This window comes from Lathamus discolor, chromosome 3 (genome assembly GCF_037157495.1).
Source record: "Lathamus discolor isolate bLatDis1 chromosome 3, bLatDis1.hap1, whole genome shotgun sequence".
NCBI classification, from domain to species: domain Eukaryota; kingdom Metazoa; phylum Chordata; class Aves; order Psittaciformes; family Psittacidae; genus Lathamus; species Lathamus discolor.
Genome location: NC_088886.1, coordinates 141,306,460 through 141,327,399, shown reverse-complemented (window position 1 = coordinate 141,327,399; position 20,940 = coordinate 141,306,460). Strand labels below are relative to the sequence as shown.

General features: G+C 51.6%; 1 protein-coding gene across 1 annotated transcript; it reads right to left on the bottom strand.

Annotated features, from left to right (window-relative positions):
* Positions 1 to 11,641: 11,641 nt before the first annotated feature.
* ADRA2A (adrenoceptor alpha 2A) lies at positions 11,642 to 15,122 on the bottom strand. The gene has a single exon (XM_065672244.1). The coding sequence runs from the start codon at positions 14,902 to 14,904 to the stop codon at positions 13,570 to 13,572; it is 1,335 nt and encodes a 444-aa protein (XP_065528316.1). The 5' UTR covers positions 14,905 to 15,122; the 3' UTR covers positions 11,642 to 13,569.
* Positions 15,123 to 20,940: the final 5,818 nt, after the last annotated feature.

Below are 20,940 nucleotides of genomic sequence, written 5' to 3'. Positions count from 1 at the left end.
CCAGCAGTGAGAGGTCTGAAATGACAGGCTACATTAGTCCATTCAGAATCACATTTGGTTCTCATTTTCTAGCAGACATCCAAGATAATATTTTTAGAAGAAGCTATACTGGTATTTGTAAAAAATGGCTTTCTCTGCTTTTATCCCGAGTGGGTCTTTTCCAAGTTTCTTTTCCTACTTTAGTCATATCTCTAAAGCTGTTCATATTAAATAATCCGATTCTAGAAATGCAGTAATCAGACCTTCTTTGGGCTCCTATTGCATGTGCCTTTCTCTGTGTCACAAGACAAAAATACAGTCACAACCTAATTCTCTTCCCTAATAGAGGAAGCACAGATCTGAGGGCCATATATAGGTGACAGTGGGTTTGTCCAGTGTTTGCATGGTGCCATTGACGCCCATGCATTAAGAGGAGCAGCATCCCAAGACCACCATGGGGAGTCTGCCCTTATAGATCCCTCACAGTTAAAAATGCAGACCCACAGCCTGGTGCAACCCATCAAATGGAAAGGAGAGCCACCAGCATGGGCTGGCTTTGCAAGTGCTGTCCTGCCCCTCCAGCTTCATTATTGTGGGGGGACCTCAGAAATCTGCTTTGGGAAGGGTTTTCTCTGCTTCCTTGTTTTCAGCTCTGCTGAAAGCCTGGCAGGAGAAAAGACATCCCTGATGTCTGCAGGGGCTCTGCTGCCTGCTGGCAATGAAGCTTGAGGCAGTTTGATAGCACAGAGGTGAGCATCCAGAGGCAAGCCCATGGGCTGCTGGTGTCTGCAGATAGGCTGGTGCTGAGCTGCAGGCAACCCGCAGCCATGGGAACAGGAGAGCAGAGCAAGGCCCTGGGGTCTGGCTCTTCCCACACATTTGCAGGTGCCCCCCCTGGTGATGCTGTGAGCATTGGGGATGCCCGAAGCAAGGATTATTACTGTGGGTCCCGGTAAACCTCAAGTCAGGGCTCACCTCCCCACCACCAGCCTGCCCTTTCTGGACAGTTGTGGACAGCGTGGCCCCACGAAACCACCCTAGACCAGGGATGCCCTTTGCTAGCACTGGGGCTGTGTTCCTGCTGGCAGTAACCAAAGGGAAGGGCAGGAAATCAAAAGGGAAACCATTCCTGACCCTAAAGACACCACACCAAACCCACCCCCTGTCCCCAGCCAGTCCCTGAGGACCATGGTGGGATTAGCCAGGGGATGAGCAAACACAAGCACACAGCACAAGACCCCCCAAGAAGTCCTCAACACAGACCTGATTTACCCTCTGTCCAGGCACTGCTTTATACCAAGGTGAATGAGATCAGCTTTCTGGTCCTGTTAAGCTTCATCAACTGGCCCATGCTGAATTATTTAAAACCATCTTTTATTAATCTACCACGGCTTTTTTTTCACTCGACCTTTCGCAAGTCACTTACCGCTCTGAGTGGATTGCACCAGCTTCATCCCCACACGATGATGCTGCAGGTGATGAGAAGGAGAAGCCAGTACCCTGCTATTGCTTTTGAAATGTTTCAGATGCCACTAGACCAAAGCGGGCTGCTAACTAGAGCATTGGATTTACCCTCATGCTTAACGGGAGGTCTTGCCTAAACATACAGATCATATTGCTCCGTTATGACGATACTTTTGTTTAGAAGCCCCCCGCTTAGGATATCGTGCATACTTTTTAAACAAGTTTAGCATACCCCAACCCAAACAAACACTGGCTAAAATACTGCCAGTGCCAGCACAGAGGCTAAACACAAAGCACTAAAAATTGGGCACTGAAGGGAACATATCCCCAGACCAGCTCCTTGCAGTGTCCACCATCATCCACCACTAGCCCTCTGGGTATGTGACCAGGGTTGCCCACATGGCTCTGGGGCTGAGGCATCTCTGAGACTCAGTTTTGAGGATCTGCATTTGAGACACAAGCATCCAAACGAGACTCATGCCATCAAAATTCCCTCCGCACATACACAGGATCAAAAACCTCAAGGTGAGAAAGAGTTTGGGAAATAGTCTAATCCAGTTTCTTGCCCCAACAGACCAGCCCTCAATCTTTGCTATCCCACTTTCCACAAAGTATGGTCCACTTTGGTGACCTGGGCTTAAAGAGCAGAGTCTTCAACAGGGCTTTACCAATTTGCTACAGCTGGGGAACTGGCCTCAGCCATTCAAAGTCCTCTTGTGAGCTCGTACAACCTTCACAAGGTATGCACATCGCGCTATTTTTACTCTTCATTCACCTTTTGAACACCCATCTGCGTTGATCATTGCTATGGCATGCATGATCTCAGAGCACCATCCCTGGCAGTGTTCAAGGCCAGGTTGGATGTAGCCTTGTGTGGGATGGTTTAGTGTGAGGTGTCCCTGTCCATGGCAGGGGGGTTGGAGCTGGATGATCTTGAGGTCCTTTCCAACCCTAACTATTCTATGATTCTATGTGTGACAACTTTACAGAGCTGGTCCGACCCAGTGTCAGTCACACGGAGTTGCTATGACTCTGAGCCTGGTACCAGGCATGGTCAGACACACCAGACAGCAGAAGAAGGAGCAGACTGGAGGGAACCCACAACTGGCCATTGCCTGCGAATCCAGTGTGCTTTAACTTGCATCAAAAATCCTAAATAATTCAGCTGAGTAACCTCATGCTAACAAATGAAAATGTATCTACTCTTGCAGGAGGAGAGATTTGTCACTCTGGGATATAAAGCAATGTCAGGCTCCTATAGATAAAGCAAGACACTGTAATATTGATAAGGTATCTGAATTTGGCTTATAAATAAAACATTAATTTGTCTCTCTTCTATAGGGTACTGGATCAAACCCTGCCAGCACACAAGCAGGCAGGGTCCACAGCTCCAAGCACATGTTTGGTTTGACCAAATCAAGGCTCATTCTCTCAGTCTCCACTCACCAGCAGGTGGATTTTGGCAATAAGACTACTTCTAGTTAAGTTTCAACCTCCAGCATCAAGCAGTTGATTTCTGACAGCTACATAAAGAGGCTTGGGCAGGTGGAAGGGGTGGCAAAGGCAGAGGGCAAGGTCATTATACTTCCAAAGGTGATAAACCACCTACAAAACCAGTCAAGCCCTGTCCAAAGGAGAGTTGTAGAGAACCACTGAGAGAGAGGCAAAGATCATTTTCACAGGAAAAGAATAGATGATAAATAATCCTCCCAGCACAAACTGAACAGAATGATAAGTAGTGGGGCAGGCTCCAAGTGGTCAGTGCCTATTTACAAGACAAGTACTTGAAGTTCATATTGAAATTCCAGATACTGTGGTTTATCTGGAGGTTTTAGAAGACATACAGATGTGGCACTTACAGCTGTGGCTTAGTGGTGGACTTGGCAGTGCTAGACTAGCAGTTGGTCTCAACCTTAAAAGTCTTTCTCAGCCTAAACAATCCTATGATTCTATCTCTGGCCTATTCAAACTGTGCTGCAAGCAAACAGCTGAGGGCTGAGAGTTGCGTTTTCCTGTGGCTTTCTTCCTCAGGCCTGGCAAAGATGGAAATGCCAGCTTCATTAGTTTCTATTATCTGTTTGCTTCCCCTGTTAAGCCACCACCACCTATGCAGGGCACAAGCCCAGCAAAGGCACTGGACCAAGCACATCTGCTACACACAGACATCACATTTTCTTCCGCTACCTGTGACTGTATTGCCATGTCTCACACACTGCCATTGATCACCTTTCTCCTTGCTTCTTCTCTCACAATCCAAAGCTGTCCACTTTTCCTCAGGGAAGCCGGGGCTGCCTCCCAACGGCTTCAGTTCAAGGCTGCTCCTGTGGCTGACAAAAATGCTTCATTTCTGCACATATCCATGAAGCAGCTGATCTTCAGCCACAGGGCTCACTGAGTCAGGCACTAACCTTCCTTCCCCATTGCAAAAGCAAATGCTTCATGACAGAGGCACAGGCTGAAAGATACTGGCATGGAAACTAACATCAATGGATTTAAGTCCTAAATCCTCAGCATACTGGGTTTTAATGAGTGGGACAAATGTGGAATTCCTGAGCACAGGGCAAGCCCCTCACCCTTCTCCACTTTATAAAGCAATGCTGTTTGCTTTCCAGTTTGTTTGCCTGCCCACTGCCCTGGGAAATGAGAAGCATGGGAGACAACCCTTCGCCATGAAGCCTATTTCCCAGTTGAAGATAAACGTGGCAGGAGAGCAGGAGGGACAACCCGCACTGAAGCAAAACCTGAAGTCCCAGTGAATACGCTGAATAAGCCCAGAGGAAGGAGGACCACGTTCCCGCGTGGGCTGGCAAAGACAAGTGCCCAGAGTAATTTAATTCCTATCCACACATGATGCTCCCATGCAGCTCTGGTCTTTGAATGCTCTCTGACATTCAGAAGATGTTCTAGCTTTACTGCCCACATAAACATCCACTGGGGCTGCTATCTAGGAGGAAAAGGGAGCTAAATATTTAATTTCAGTCTATTTCATCAAATATTTAATCTATTTAATATTAATTAAATCTTGGTCTGAATAAACAACAGCTAAAAATATCACCTCTTCCATCAAACATCTGATAACTTGAACATGCCAGTTTATACCAACCCAATTAAGATAGCAATTAATAACAGGGGAGGGTCCTATCTTTATATTCCCAGTGCTGGAATTGCTGTGGTGGATTGCTGGCCTCCTGTAGCCTTTTAGGCTGAATCCTTTTGCAGCTGTACAGTAACATCATCCAGTTTATACCAACCACTTCCACATCCTGTTTCATCACCTCTCATTTTCCATGGACTTTATTTGTAGCCCCACAAGTGGTGCCCTCATCCCACTCCCAGACACTGTTACATCCTCAGCAATAGGAATCCGTGATTAGGTGATAGCAAAAGCTATTTGAGTGACAGGAAATAAAACCCAGGCGCATAAGTGGCTGTGCCAGTAACAGGCATCGCTGGGGACAGTGAGCAACAGCTACAGTAGGAGCAGATCATTTTCAGCGCAAAGGATTTAAGCCAACTAACACTTGGCTATAAAGACAGCTGCCACCATTGCATCTGCTACTACAACCATCTTATTTTACTACAGAAAACCCTATTTGGACCAAACCCCATTCATACCAGTCATACAGCCAGAACACATTTCCCAATTAGCCCCAGCAGAGCCAACAGTGATGAAAGACTGCCCTACATACAACACTACTTACCTTGTTTTCCTCGGTGTGTGCCTGATTTAGCAGAACAGCATTTAGCTTTTCTTCTCCTCTGCTGCACTGTTTTAAAGCCCTCTCACCCACACGCTGACCGGTGTTGATGGAAGTAATTATACCGCTGTTCAAAATGTATGAGATGTATCTTCATTATCCTGAGACAGTAAAGCCAAAGGCCCTGTGATGGTAAATATTTCAATGTAAGTAAACCAGATTATTCCATTTAAACTGGTCATTTTTAACACCTCTAGCCCCACAAAATTTTGAGGCTGGCTTAAAAGCCACAAGATGTGTTGAAAATAATGAATGTGGGACTACTTTTAACATCTCTGAAGTTTAAATCTTTGGGTTGTGCTTTGGTTACAGGTCAAACCCTAACCATGGGGAGACTCCACTCTCTTTTGACTTGGTTGACTTGGGTTGTGTATTCTCTACTTCAGGTACCTCTTTGGGAACAGAAAACCTTAATAATGGCAGTCTTCAATCATGGCAGTCAGGTGAAGTTCCCGACGACTGGAAAAAGGGAAAAATAACCCCCACTTTCAAGAAGGGGAAAATGGAAGAGCCGGGGAATTACAGACCAGTCAGTCTCACCTCTGTGCCTGGCAAAATCTTGGAGCACATTCTCCTGGAAGGCATGCTAAGGCACATGAAAAACAACAAGGTGCTTGGTGACAGCCAGCATGGCTTCACCAAGGGGAAATCCTGCCTGACCAATTTGGTGGCCTTCTACGATGGGGCTACAGAACTGATGGACAGGGGCAGAGCAGTTGATGTCATCTACCTGGACTTGTGCAAAGCGTTTGACACTGTCCCACACCACATCCTTGTCTCTAAATTGGAGAGACAGCAATTTGATAGGTGGACCACTTGGTGGATAAAGAACTGGCTGGATGGCCGCACGCAAAGAGTTGTTGTCAATGGCTCAATGTCCGGCTGGAGACCAGTAATGAGTGGTATCCCTCAGGGATTGGTGTTGGGACCGGTCTTGTTCAACATCTTTGTCACTGACATGGACAGTGGGATTGAGTGCACCCTCAGCAAGTTTGCCGATGACACCAAGCTGTATGGTCCGGTTGATATGCTGGAGGGAAGGGATGCCATCCAGAGGGACCTTGACACGCTTGTGAGGTGGGCTGATGCCAACCTTATGAAGTTCAACCATGACAAGTGCAGGGTCCTACACCTGGGTCGGAGCAATCCCAGGCACAGCTACAGACTGGGCAAAGAAGAGATTCAGAGCGGCCCTGCAGAGAAGGACTTGGGGGTGCTGGGCGATGAGAAAATGAACATGAGCCGGCTGCAGTGTGCGCTCGCAGCCCAGAAAGCCAACCGCATCCTGGGCTGCATCAAAAGGAGCGTGACCAGCAGGGCAAAGGAGGTGATCCTGCCCCCCTACTCTGCTCTTGTGAGACCTCACCTGGAGCATTGTGTGCAGTTCTGGTGTCCTCAACATAAAAAGGACATGGAACTGCTGGAACAAGCCCAGAGGAGGCCACAAGGATGACCAGGGGACTGGAGCACCTCCCGTATGAAGACAGGCTGAGGAAGTTGGGGCTGTTCAGCCTGGAGAAAAGAAGGATGCATGGAGACCTCATAGCAGCCTTCCAATATCTGAAGGGGTGCTATAGGGATGCTGGGAAGGGACTCTTCGTCAGGGACTGCAGCAATAGGACAAGGGGTAATGGGTTCAAACTTAAACAGGGGAAGTTTAGACTGGATATAAGGAGGTAATTCTTTCCTGTTAGGGTGGTCAGACACTGGAATGGGTTGCCCAGGGAGGCTGTGAATGCTCCATCCCTGGTGGCATTCAAGGCCAGGTTGGACAGAGCCTTGTGTGGGATGGTTTAGTGTGAGGTGTCCCTGCCCACAGCAGGGGGGTTGGAACTGGATGATCTTAAGGTCCTTTCCAACCCAAACTATTCTATGATTCTATGAATAATGCATTTGGAGTCTTCTTTATAAATGTGCCCTTTCTGGGCGATGCCACAGCAGAGTTCATGAACACAGAGAGCCGTGATTCTACCATGGAAAGGCTGCAAAACACCAGGCAAAGCCATGCCTAAAGTAACAGGAAGCTCATTCTGACAGACCTTGTTCTAAGGAGCCATTTCATGTCAAATGCCTGCATCATGACACCAAGAACCAACTCAGCTTTACAGTAAAAGGCCTTGTCAGTCGATTACCCAGGAACCATGATTGCAGGGATAAATGCTAGGAGAGGGTGAGCTCTGCCAGGGTGTAAATCAGCATCACAGCAGCCAAGCTGCAAACCCAAACTAGGGTTAACCCTGCAAGCTCAGGGTTTAACCCCACAGGTTTGGGTCTGCAATCGCAAGAGTTTGTCCAAATTTTCCTGGGGGCACAAGTGATCCTGGTAATAAAAGGCCAGAGTTCAGCATTTTGCTCTAAAACAGAAGCTCAGTCGATTCAGGGAGGAAGAAGGTTGGATGCGGTGTCTTAAATACTTATCTATACATTTATTCTATTCTTTTACTCAAGGGAGTTTTCAGGAACACCTTAAGGTTTCAGTCTTCAGATGAATGCTTTGCATCAACTCCATGTGTGCAGATGACGGCAAAGCAGCCTTCAGCAGGCATTATCAGAGATGTTCAGTGGTGGGAAGCTCACCTTTTCTGTGGACAGCATTTAACAAACAGGAGGAAGGCCATAAGGTCACAGTCCAGCAAAACACAACTGTTTCAATCGGCAAAGAAACAATCAATCCTTCCACAGAGCAGCTGGTTTAAAACAAGGGTTTCTCATCTCTGGTAGTGAACCCTACAGCAGCTCATGCAGCTCTGGAGGACCTCAAGGCTGCTCCTGCAATCGCCATACCCCAGATTGTGCCCAAACCAATATAGGGCAAACACTGCAAGGAAAGCAGGGATGCTCGGATCAGCTCGTCTCACCTCCTGATAAAACCCCCTCATCCCATTGCTCTCACACAGCCCCAGTTGCTGGGGTTTGACTCAAGGACGTGTTTGAAAGGCATCCAGACCTCCCACTGTAGAGCACCGCTGGAGGGAAACACATGTCAGTGGAATTTCTCCAGTAGTGCAAAAGGCACCACTGGTCCCAGGAAATCCCTGAGAGCCTGATGACCCCCCAGCCTCCAGGGAAGGGTCCTTGCTCTTCCATGTTCCTTACAATCTGCTACTGGCCACTTTCAGAGCTCCAGAGGGAGAGAGGGACCTTAGATCCAAGCCAGCATGGATGATGTCCCCTAACTTAGCCAAAACAGAGTTAAGGATCACACGAACAGACAAAACTAGAGCCAGCTTAAGTAGTTTTAAGCCAGTTTAAGCCAGCAAGTTTATACCTTTCTTGACAGACACCTATGCTCAAGCAAGGGAGATGCCTTCCTGCTCCCTTTTATGGTTTGTCCTCGTGAATTTTTGTCAGATTTGGGTGCTGGGACCTATCTCACATCCTTATACACCCGGGTGTGAGATGTTGGTCCTCCTTGGGAAATGAGCCCTCCAAGGAGACAACTCAAATGGCCAAGAAGGTCCCCCAAGAAGGAAGGGATGTTGAGTGACCAGCTCAAGCATCAGCATCTCCATTCAACAGCTCCCAACATCTTCTGACAGCAGGTCTCCTTCTCCTCTGCTTGCAACAAACCTCCCTCTTGGGACCAACCATGTTTTATGGTGCCCCCCACAACCCTGTTCACCATCCCCTCTGCTCAGCCTTGAAGACATTTGAGAGTGCACCGTGTCCTTGTGCAGCATTCCTGCAGTGTGACCCCCAGCTGGAATTTCACCTGGACTTCCCAGTGTTCAGACTACAACCCCTTCTGTTCACAGAGGGGTCAGGATCTGGTCCTGGAGCATTTGTGTGCTGACTGAATACTAGTGGCTAACACAGGGGGTGGGGTCCCCACTAACCCAGTTCTCTCTTCATTTCTACAGCTTGGGATAAGGCGCAGCAGTCACAGCTACAGATACTTAACAAGTCACTGAGATGTTCCTAGAAACCAGCTGCAAAGCGACGTCCATAGCAGAGATGGTGAGCCAGCTCCAAGTGCTCTGTCTGCCAAGGCACTGGCTGTAATAAAGGAGCAATCTCAAAAGACTTTGAACTTTTCCAGTGGTGAAAGAACAGGGAACATTAAGAAATAAAGTAAAATAAACCAAACCGAAGAGCGTCAGCTGACAACAGCAGGGCCACCCAACCCACAGCAAAATCCCAAGGCACCAGGTCCAGCAACCCCTAGGCTGGGGATGCTGGGTGTGACTGGGGGTACTTACGGCATAGGACGGCTGGTGGACATGGGCTGAAACCCACAATGGCATTCTGTGTGAGCAGAATAATTCGGGCTGAGTCCATCCCTCGCTGGAACATCTTGGAGAGCTCCTCTGTGCAACAAGCTCCTTGTCCTCCCCATGCCAGAGAATGGGGACCAAAACTCCACCAAAATAAATGCATGTGTCAGCACACCGAGGGGGTGAGGGACAAGCCCTAGGTAGGAGGATACCCATCTCTTCAAGGGCAGCCCTGCTGCTTGTGCAGGGACATTCACTGCCACACCAGACCACTTCACCTGGGTTCTTCCTGCACGTCCCTGAGCCCTTTGGGCTGTCCTCTGGGGTCCCTATACAGTGTGTAGGGTGCAGGGTCACCCCATGCAGGAAAGCTATGGAGAAACCCCTCCAGGGCAGAGCTGGCAGCATCATCTGCCCACTGCTGCTGTGCCAGGCTGGATGGCTCCCACCCCACCAGGAGGCAGATTCCCTCCTTGCCCTGGCACCATTAACCTTTCAGCTGCAAAATAAAAGGTTATAAAACACAACCAAAGTTCATTACATCTCCTAATGCGTCATTTGCATGGGAATGAGCTGGGAGCAATGAGGCAGCTTTCTCCTGCAGGGGAAGGATTTGGGAAGGGGAAAAGCCAGACATCAAGACCTGGAAAGGGTGATGGGGCTCAACCCCACAGCGAGATTGAGCAGGCACAGAGGTGAGCAGAGCTGGACATGGTTACGGCAGGGCCGGAGGGAGCATTCCAGCAAAGCCCACTGCAGCACAACCTCTGGGTTGGAGGCACCTACCAAAGGACAGGCAGGCAGTTCTGCTGTGTCAGATGCAGGGAGTCATTGCCCCCACGGAAATCAGACCCTTGAGTATTTTATTTGACCACAGGGGCACGAGGTTTTGAGAAGGACACAACCCTGGGGCATAATTGCAGTTTTAGGCACCTTTTACTTTTGATGGCAAGTAGGGAGAAATCAGACATTTGAGCTGTGCAACCTTCACCAATCGAAAGCCCACCAAAGCCCCAGTGCCCAGCCCCAAACCCACTGAAATACTCTGCAGTCTGTACTAGACATTTGGCCACAGGGACATGAGACAGCCAGAGGGATGGGGCAAGAGTAACCAATAGCTGCTGGGTTACCTCCTGTCCCAGGCACCATCTCCTATGCCTCGCTGGGGTATGCTTTGTAAAACCCTCCCAGGCCAACAGGGCCAGCTGAGACCAGAGGATGGACAGCAGGATCAAGTTCTCCTGGCCTGCAAAAGCCATCATGAGGTGACCAAGATATTCATCTCCCGGCCGTCACTGGGTGCCCTATACCCAGCAGCGATGCTGCTTGCCAGCCCTGGTCCATCTCCCAGCTTGCTGACCACCTCAGCCTCGGCAGAGTGGGGCTGTGAAAGCAGCAGCTCCAGCACTGAGCTCTGGTCACTGATCTCACCAAACAAGATGCAGAGCAGGGAAGTAGCGTGGCTCCAAACACCCCAACAGCCAGAGCTCCCAGAGAGTTACCTGTGCTCCAGACAAAATGAAACACACACTAAAGCACTCACAGGATCAGCACCTCAGGTCCCCCCCACCACCTCTGGGGCTACCTGGCACTTGTGGCAAAGAAGCAGCACAGCTGAAGCTGATGGTGAGTGGACCCTGTGGTCCTCAGGGAGGCAGATAGCTACACAGCAGCAGCACTTCATTCAGTGGATCCCCATCACCCTACTTCAGGGAGGGTCTCGGCAGCACTGGTGTGAGCCCATCTGGCTGGAAACAAAGTCCCACTCGGATGGACACTTCTGCATATACCAAGAAATGTCCCTTCCAGCCTAATCATTTCTAACCCCATCTGCAGCCTAATTATTGAGAACCTTTCAACCTGGTAGCTGCAAATGCTGCACCAGCCTGGCATCCCCAGCAACAGTGCCAGGCTGCATGGCCAGGGAGCAAATCACACCCTGAAACACAGAGCTCTTTAAGAAACATGAGTGCTTTTACTGGGGCATGAAAGGGGATAAAGAAAATAAGGACTAAGAAGTACCAAGGACTCATTTGTTATTATGCCACCGCACAATGAATGGAGCCATTGTTCCCTACCTGGGGTAACACCACCCTTCGGAAAACACGAGTGCTTTTCCCAGTGTGTTCTTTAGAACGTATCAAGCCCAAAGCTGCCAGAGGAGGGGTGAACAGCTGGAAAATAGAATAGAATAAAGCAGCTAACATTATGCGGAGGGTTTCACACTTGATCTGTAAACGCTCTTTTATTTAATAAAAATAATCATCCATTGTAGCAAGTTCTGCTCGTGGTTTGGGGTTGGGTTTACATTAAAGCACAGGTTATTTGCTTTCCTCACCTCTTGAGGATTCAATCCTTAAAATGCAAGTGAATGTAAACATTGCTCTCCAGGTCCCGAGATGCAGCCGGGGACCCTCGGAGTTAATCACAAAGTCGTAAGAGAGAGCAAAATCAACAAAACACTTCCCAAAGGTAAAAAGGTTGGGGTTTAAAGTCTCTTCCTATGCACCACACGACACCAGAGAAGGCAAACTCATCTTAGACACGAGACTTAGACAAACTTTGCTTCCTCCAAACAATTTCTATGGCCGTCAGTTCTTGATAAAGCTGTTTTCATAACATTTAAAGGTTTTACAGACTCATTTATGGTGAGGAATCAAAAGCTTTTCCTTTCAATGCTCTCCAGGCATTTCTCATGGCACATGGATGTCAGATTTGTTCTGTCCATTTCTGTGTTATTACATCTTAGCAGAAAGAGCTGAAAGACATTTCAGGAAAGGAGTGTAAAAGCAGTCAGTATCGACTCTCCCTCCTGCTCCAATCTCACGATATTTACACGTTTAAAAAAAGAAGGAAAAAAGCTGAATTACACTAGAAAATACTGGAGAAACTGTCGGTGAAGTTTCCCATTTTGGAGTTTTTGCCCTGTGTAAGACTGAAAGAGGGCTGCTTTCGTATTTCGTAGGGAAGATGAGACTGGCGGATCAGAAACTGAACTCTTCTCCCTTAACTTGGAAAGAGGGAACCGCCCTGCACACAAACCCCCTCCTCTCCTGCAGGAAATCCCGCAGGAGTTAAACCATCACAGATCAATACAAATGAGATAACGTGAGCCCTGCCCTTTGCTTTGAAATGCTATCTATTTACAGTGGGAGGCGGGGGAAGCAAGTTAGCATCAAACATATCCCCCGTGTTGCAGTGTGGTATAATACCAACCGAGATTAACTCATGGGGAGCTTGGCTGGGTCCCAAGCCTGATGTTGCATGGGAAACTGCCTGTCACTCCATCGCCTGGGATGTCCCTGCCTGCACAGCAAAGCCACCGCTCGGGCAGGGTCTGCTTCAGTGAATAACGAGCAGGCAGTTACAATCTCAGTCGCGTTACATCACAGGCAACACAGAAACCAAACAGAATCAGGTACAGTATAAAGACATAACAACAAAAATAGCCAGGCTGGTGAGTGAGGTCTGTGATCCTAAGATTTATAGCCCAAAAAAACCCAACAGGTAGGACACTGAAACTGTTGGTAATATTATCAAACTGATAGGTAGGGGGAATGGCTCTAGTTGGTCAGTGGTTTTCAGTGAGGGGGTTTTGGGGAAAAGAGGGACTTTTCAGGTGTCCAAGATCATTAAAGCATTCACGACTTCAAAGCTGCTTGCCTTACAAAAATTAAGACATTCAAATTCAGGACACAACACTGCATTTTACAAGGGGGGTAAAATTAATTACATATAGAACTGGGGGAAAATAAAAGATACAACGAAACGGAAAAGCCAACACCTCTGGGGTGGCATACTCCCTCTTTGCTGTTCATCTCATGGAGCTGCACGCTGCTTGTCCTTAAAGAGTCAAAGTGAGCAGTCACGGAAAGATCCACTGAGAGATTCTGGCAAAAGGAAACCCAAAACAGAACAAACCAAGCAAGTCAAAGGCGGTCCTCCCCCGGGAAGCTGAATGCCATGGCTCAGGCTTCCACTTGCCTGCTGCTCCTCACTGCTGCTGCCCAGCACTTCTGTAGGCTCATCTCAGGGTTTAAAGGCTTCCTGCTCACGAGCTGAAGGAAACAATCCCATGCAAGCACAGCCCCAGAGAGCAGTGCCTTGCTCTCCTAGAAAGTCTTGAGTTAGTCCTGCCCATAGCAAAGGGTCCTTCAAACAATTCTTTTCCTCTCTATCCTGCAGAGGATCCTTTTGAAGGCCCGTCTGAAGTCGTGGTTGAAAATGGTATAGATGACGGGGTTCAAGGAGCTATTGCAGTAACCGAACCAGAAGAAGAACTTGAAGAGGGTATCAGGCACGGAGCAGCTCTTGCAGACAGCCGTCAGCGTGTAGGTGAAGAAGAAGGGGAACCAGCAGATGACAAAGACCCCAATGACCACCGCAAGCACGAAGGTGAAGCGCTTCTCCCGGTTCTGCCTGCCCCTCCACCGGGACCCTTTGGTGTTCCTCTCCTCCTCCACTTTCCTGGGCAAACTGTCCCCAGGCTTAATCTGGCTCAGCTTAGTCTTGGTCTTTCCCCTTGGTGGTTTCTCCAACTTCTTACACTGGTTGTTCTCCTGGTGCTCAGAGGAAGAGGTCTCCTCCATGTCTATGCCGTTGACCTCTCCCTCCTGCCCACTGCCACCTCCTGCTGCCTTCTCCCCGTTATGCTGAGCTGTGACTGGCAGGTCCTCCTTGTCGGTCAGGCCGTTCTGCTTTTTCTCAGGGCGCTCTGCCCTCTTGTTTGGTGGTACCCTGGTTCGCCTCTTGGCTATCTGGTAGATGCGCATGTAGACCAGGATCATGATGAGGCAGGGGGCAAAGAAGGAGCCAATGCAAGAGGAGATGATGTACCACTTCTCATCATTGATCTTGCACCCTGCCACCCCCTGGTCAGCCTGTTGCCCGCTCTTCTTCTCAATGGAGATGAGTGGTGGGAAGGAGATGACGGCCGAGATGACCCACACGATGAAGATGATGCACTTGATGCGGCGGGGGGTACGCTTGAGGTTGTACTCGATGGCTTGTGTGATGGACCAGTAACGGTCGAGGCTGATGGCACACAAATGCACAATGGAGGAGGTGCAGAACAGCACATCCAGGGCCAGGTAGATCTCACACCAGACTTTGCCGAAGTACCAGTACCCCATCACCTCATTTGCCAGCGAGAAGGGGATGACGAGTGTGGCCACTAGGATGTCAGCTGAGGCTAAGGACACCAGGAAGAGGTTCTGGGGGGCCTTGAGCGCCCGGCTAGTGAAGACAGCGATGATGACCAGGACGTTGCCGAAGACAGTGAAGAGCATGAGCAAGCCCGCCAGGCTGATGAGGGTGATGGTGGTGTGCAGGAGGTACGGTGTGCCCCATCCCGGCCCGGCCCCGCTGTCATTGAAGGTCCCGTTGGTGCCGAGGGTCGGGTAGCCCTCCTCCTCCTCCAGCTGCCGCTGGTACTCCATGGAGGAGAAGAAGTGGCCCCTCTCGGTGAACGGGTGCTCCAGGTTAAACATCAACCCCGGCTGCGCGGACGCCCGCCCTTCGCCCCCTGCCCCACCCGCACCGCGCCCGGCTCCGCGGGGCTCCGCGCTCCTACCGCGCCGCTGGCCGGGGCGGAGCTGCGCGGCGGCCGCCGGGGGGGTACGAGCTCCCGCGGCTCATGCTGGGGCGCTGCCCGCCGGGAGCCGCTCAGCGGGGCGCGGACAGGCACGGAGCGGAGCTGGGGCTGCAGCCGGTGGCGGCTGCTCTGCTCCGCTCGCCGCCGAGCAGCTTTATAGCCCCGGATCAGGCCGGGGCTGCCGCGTCAGCCCCACGTGGGGAGCTGCCCCCGGTGAGCGCACACACACACACACAGGCACACACACGCACCGCGCCGCCCCCCGCGCACTCACCTCGCTCGGGGCTCATTCGCGGACACACGCACCCGCTCCCCGCTCTGCCCCTCCTGCGCCGTGCACTCCCGCTCGCCCCCAGCCCCTCAACCCTAACACACACCCCAGACCCCTCGCAGCGCTGCCCCACAGCTCGCACCGGCAGCGGAGAGCAGCGGAGCCCGGTGGGTGCGCAGGGCGAGCGGGCAGGGGCTGAGTCCGGGGGGGTGCAACCACCGTGCAGCGCTGCGCAGCCCGCGGGCCCCTGGGCATCCCCGGTCCGCGCTGTGGTGCTGAGAGCAGCCGCCGCGTCCCGCGTGTGCCCGGCGGCACCGACGGGCTCTGCCGCAGGTGCCGGCTGCGCGGCCGTGCGCTCCGGAACTCTCGGGGGCAGCGCTCGCCCGACGGCCCCGCGGGGTGCAGGGCAGGGCCCCGCTCCCGTCCGCGCCGGTGGCAGCGGGGCACAGGCGGAGGAACCCCCGGGGCCGGGCGCTGCCCGCTCCGCGCTGCCGCCGCGTCGGGCGGCGGCCCCGGGCAGCACGGGGGGGCAGTGGCACCTGCTGGCCGCGGCGCATCACTGCACCCACCGCCCGCCTCCCTCCAGCGCCGGACCGGCGGAGCCCTCCGCGAGGGAGGGATGGGGCAGCGGAGCCCGGGGTAGGGCAAAGCCCTGCTGTCAACCCTGCTCAGCCGCGCAGCGCCCACACGGGCTCCCATCCCATAGGCCATAGCTCTCATCCCGCACTCTTGCCCCTGGGCCCTTCTCGTTGCCTCCCCCGTGCTCCCCGCTGGCTCTCCCCAGCCCCACGGGCAGCAGGAAGCGATGCAGGCAGCAGGCCCAGGCAGGCAGCTGCCCCACGGGATGCGCCGGCCTTAGGGAGCATCCCCAGCAGCACAGCAGTTGGCATCACCCACCTGCACGGCTGCAAGAGCAACGTGGGACCTTTATAATGCCAAAAGAGCAGTAGTGACGTTCCTGGTAGCCCGCCCGGCCCCCAAGGCTGTCAGATCTCAGCATGTAGACACTACTCACCCACGCAGCACACAGACTCTGGCCCTGATCCTCTTGCTCATGGTTTCTTCTCCCTCATTTTCAGACGGCTCTGATGATGCTCACTCGGTGCTCCAGATTCAGGCAGCTCTCAATTAATCTCCGTGCTGAACGCTCGGGCCAATGAACGTATGTCCTCTGCGAGATGGAGGAAGCCCTGTCATCTTTATCCCTGTGCCACACACTGTTATAAACCAGGCGCAGGAGTGACAGTGCCTGGGAGAGAGAGAACTGGAGTGGAAGAGACAGGGTCTGGAAGCCAGGGCGCACAGCCTCTGGGGCAGGCACAGGGCCGAGTGAAGGAAAATGAAGGGGAATCCCACTGTTGGAGCAAGAGAGTGCAGGACCCACTGCACCAGCTTGCCTGGGAAAAGGGCATCTGTAGGGAGTCACTTAAAACCTGTAAATGAAACCCAAGGTGACGACGTGCATGCACAAAAGATCTCAGAGGGTAAATGTGATGTATAACCATAGACTCCACCGCAAGGGGAGGCGCAAACAGTGAAGAGGCTCACCCGAGCCCATGGCAAGGCCAGGCGGTAGGTTGAGGAGACGATGGACTTTGTGAGCATCTCCTGTGTTCTGCTTGTTGCAGGGACCTGTGTGCTCTGCAGGAGGATGCACAGCTCTGCCCAGCACTGGGTCTTCCTCAGTATGGGACCTGCAGGGGCTTGAGATCACCCCTGGCAGAAGCCCCCTTGGTCACTGCCTTGATGGAAGGACCCAGAGAGATGGATGGTTCGTTCCCCAACACAGGCAAAGGGTAGATTTAAATAGGAAAACATGACCAGATGTCCTTGATTTTCTCTCTCCTTTTGTGGCTGGACACCCTCCATCTGCCTGAAGCTAAAACCAGACAACAGCATCCATCCTGAGCCACCGCATTACAACAGCAGAGCTTTGTCCCAGCAAAGAGCATAAGGGGAGCAGGTAAGGCCAAAAGCTTTGTTCCAGAAACACCAGTAGAAAGCTGGGATGGCTTTGTGTTCATCTTGGAGAGGCTGAAAACCTGCCTCATCAAAGGCACCTGCCTCACACTGGTGTGCATCCTTGTGTGCATGACATCTCTGGTTTTACTGACACCAGAAGCACTCAGCTGCCTGCAATTATCACTCACTAACACCAAGTCTCCCTTTATTTCCTCTGCAGGTCACCTCATATATCTGCCTAAGTCTTGAGATCAAAAATGGTCAGAAACCAACAGGGCTGGCAAAGACCCTTAAGATCTCCCACGACAACCCTGTCCTGCAGGACAGCAGCCTTTGTGGGTTTATACCATGATGGTAATTAGAATATTGATAAAGCCTCAACTCCCAGAGTCCTGGGATCAGGCAAGAAACTTGACTTTGTAGCCCCTGGAAGACCATAGAGAAAAGCTTTGGAGGGTGGAAATAACAGCTAGTGAATAAATTCATAAATCAATCCCGCAGCATTTGCATCCAGATGCTCAGCTTTCAGTCGCGGGCTGCTGACAGCTCTGATACCAGTTACTCTGCCGTCTGAACTCAGTCGACAAGCGCCTGATGAGAGCCCATAAACCAGCCTGCTCTCCAGCAGCACCGTGCTCGGCTGAGCTGCAGGAGCCTGCCCTTTCCCTGGGAAGCAGCCTGCTTCCTCGGCAGAGCCGCGCAGGGCAAGGGGGATCAGCCCGGGCACACGGGGCTGAGCGGGGCTGAAGGCTATCGATCCTCCTCTGACAGCTCCCCCTCCGCCAGCCGCTGTCCCAGGCGGGCAGCGATGCCCTTTCCATGAGTCCGTGTTCAGCGTGTGTACGCGGAGCGTGTCCCTCGCAAACAACCTGACCTTTACGGCTGGGTTTGGGTCATTCATTAGGCACGCTGCTTCCATGTGTATGCATCAATTCCACCCATCAGCTCCGGCATCGCTTCCAGTGGTGCGGCGGAAGCCAGGACCACCCCTCTCCTGCTGCCTCTCGGGGAGGAGCTGAGAAGCATCCGTGAGGGCCCAGAGATGCTCGCAGCACGGAGCAGATCACATATGGGGGGATAATCTCTGGAAAGAATCGCTATGGTAATAAGGCTACAAAATGTGTGTTTTAAACAAGCAGCCCCAGGAATTAATTAATTTCCAGAGGAGCAGTGAGATTCTGGCAAGGAAAGAAGCAACAAGAGCTGCCGAAGGACAGAGACTTGCTTTTCGGACAGTCTGGTTCAGGCTTATAGAAGCTGGACAAACCTAAAGCTAGCTCAATCCTAGCAGCACAGACTCTGGGGGGGACCCATGAAAGGGGCAACCGCTAGAACAAGGTGCAGAAATTACTTCTCAGTAGAAGCTCTGTGCTGACCTGACACAAGCAATCAAAGTGGGGAGCTTTGGTCTGGAGCCATACAGGTACTCTGTGACCAGAGATGAACTGCACTCAGTTTGCTTTGTACTGGGAGATCCGTGGCTTGCACTGATCTCAATATTTGCATATCCATGGCAGGAAGCCCTCCTTGTACCTGATCTCGCTGATAGGTGTATTTGCATAAATCAAAGCAGGGTGTCATTCAGGAGCATTTCCTTTAGTCACTGGGCTTCCCTGGGGGCAAACACACTGAAATACCACGGCTGGTCACACCGGCTGGGCTACTGACTGAGTAACCCTTCAGGGCACCATTACATTGGCCAGTTTTCCTCCAGGCCTACAGCAAGCAGAGGCATCCAAGTCACATACATGCTTTTTCCCATTACTGAGTTAACCCCAGGAGGAAAAGCTCTGTAGGAGCCACCAGGGGAAGAGGAACAGACCTTCTGCAGGCAAACCTGGCGCTGCTGGATGCAGTGATGCCACTGCAAAGTAATACAAACTAAACCAGCAAGCACAGCATCGCATTCCCAGGCAGGTGTTTCAAAATCCATTTTTTCCATGTATTTTAAAAAATAATACATTTTTTAAGCAATCATCAGAAACGTGGCTGCTCTGCCCACCCCTCTGGCTGCTTTCAGACCTCCCCAGGCACTTCTCCTCCTGCACACACATTCAAACCCACAGCCTGCCCTTTCCCCATCCGCCGCTGCACGTGCGTGTCTGAGGTTTGCTCTTTTGCCAGCTCTCACAGCAAAGGCTGCTGCAGATCCGTGTTTTCCAACAGAGTTTGTCTGGGCTCAGCTGCTGGATGTACTTTCCTGAGTTGTGTGAATAAACCAGCAGGAAGCGGATAGCTGCGGCAGCAGCCTGTGCTAGCACCTAATCCCCTCGCGTGCAGGGATGCTGCCGTGCTATCAGATGTGCAGAGGGGAAGGAAAGGAGGCACAATGAATATTACCTATGGCAGCAGTTCTTCACTACCCCCAGCTGCAGAGAGCTGGCTCAAACCAGCACAAGATGGATCCTATGTGATCACCTGCTCCTCCAGTGGTTTTCTTTGCAGGCAGCCTGAAAGCTCTGCTTGCTTTCCCTCATTAGCTGCTGCTCATGTTGCCTGCCCTGTTCGGCAGGATTTTAACTGCCGGGTTTGATTGCACAGCCCTAAACCAACAGCCAAAAGAAATGTTTCTGTGCTACAGATCATAGCATGGCAGCCGGGGTGAGCTGGAGGCTCAGGGGCTGCGCTGCTGTGAGCCTCTGGTTTGGTTATTCATTATTTACCCTCTTTTGCTTCTGCTTGGTGGCCCCTGCAACATGAAAGGTTCATTTGAGCTCTGCAGGAGTGATGCACAGCAAGAAACCTCTCCAGCTGCCTGCATGTTTCTGGCCTTGAGTCTCTCAGGCACTTCATGCCTAAGGGAGAGAGCAATGTGCATTTTCTCTCTGTAGCTAACACGAGTACATACACTCATGTGCTTCTCTGTGCCAAGCGCAGGAGAGTGTGATTTGTGCAGTCCTATTTACTTTATCCAGTTCCCTATCTGGGAATCCTTCCTTCTCCCTGCATCCTGCAACATGGCCAGACCTAAACACCTCTGAGGCCATCCCTCAGTGCTGGGGAGCAGCTCCATCTCCCTTCCCCAGGCTTCCCGGCCTGCCAGCTCATGAGATGGATCCCACTGAAATTAGCCAATAACAAAGGTAATAAAAAACACCCAAACCGTCTATGGATCATTCCTAATACATTACAAGGAGCTTCCATACTGCCCATCAGCTCCTCGCTCAGGGGTCTGACTCACCGCCTCACTTTACCAGACCACAATGGGTTTTTCCACACATATGGGATCACACAGCCAAAACACAGCCCAGCAAGTGATGACAGAGCACTGTCGCGCTCTTGGAGCCTGCACCCTCAGCCTCTCCAGGCAGTGCCAAGCCAGTGGCTGTCAAGCCTGCAGTGCAAGCAGAGGCAGTGCAGAAGTGGCCAGAAGGGGTTTTATAACCAGCGTTTCGGAAGAGAAGCAGGTAGTGCTGCTGCCAGGCCAGCAGGCAGAGAAGAGAAAGGTTGGGCCTCACTCACTTTCCTTATAACCTTCCCTAAATGAAACCCATCAGGTTCCTGCAGCTCAACAGGTTACCTTTCATCAGTGCAGCTGGCCCACTTTTAAGGCAAAATTGAGGCTGCCTGACTTTAAAGCATTTAATTTCCCAACTGGGAGAGGTTAACATTCAATTACTCAGCTGAGGAGCAGCTCGTTCATTCAAGTTCCACTCCGTAAGGTCCAAGCATGTCTCTGCCCTTTCCCTCCCTGTCCTT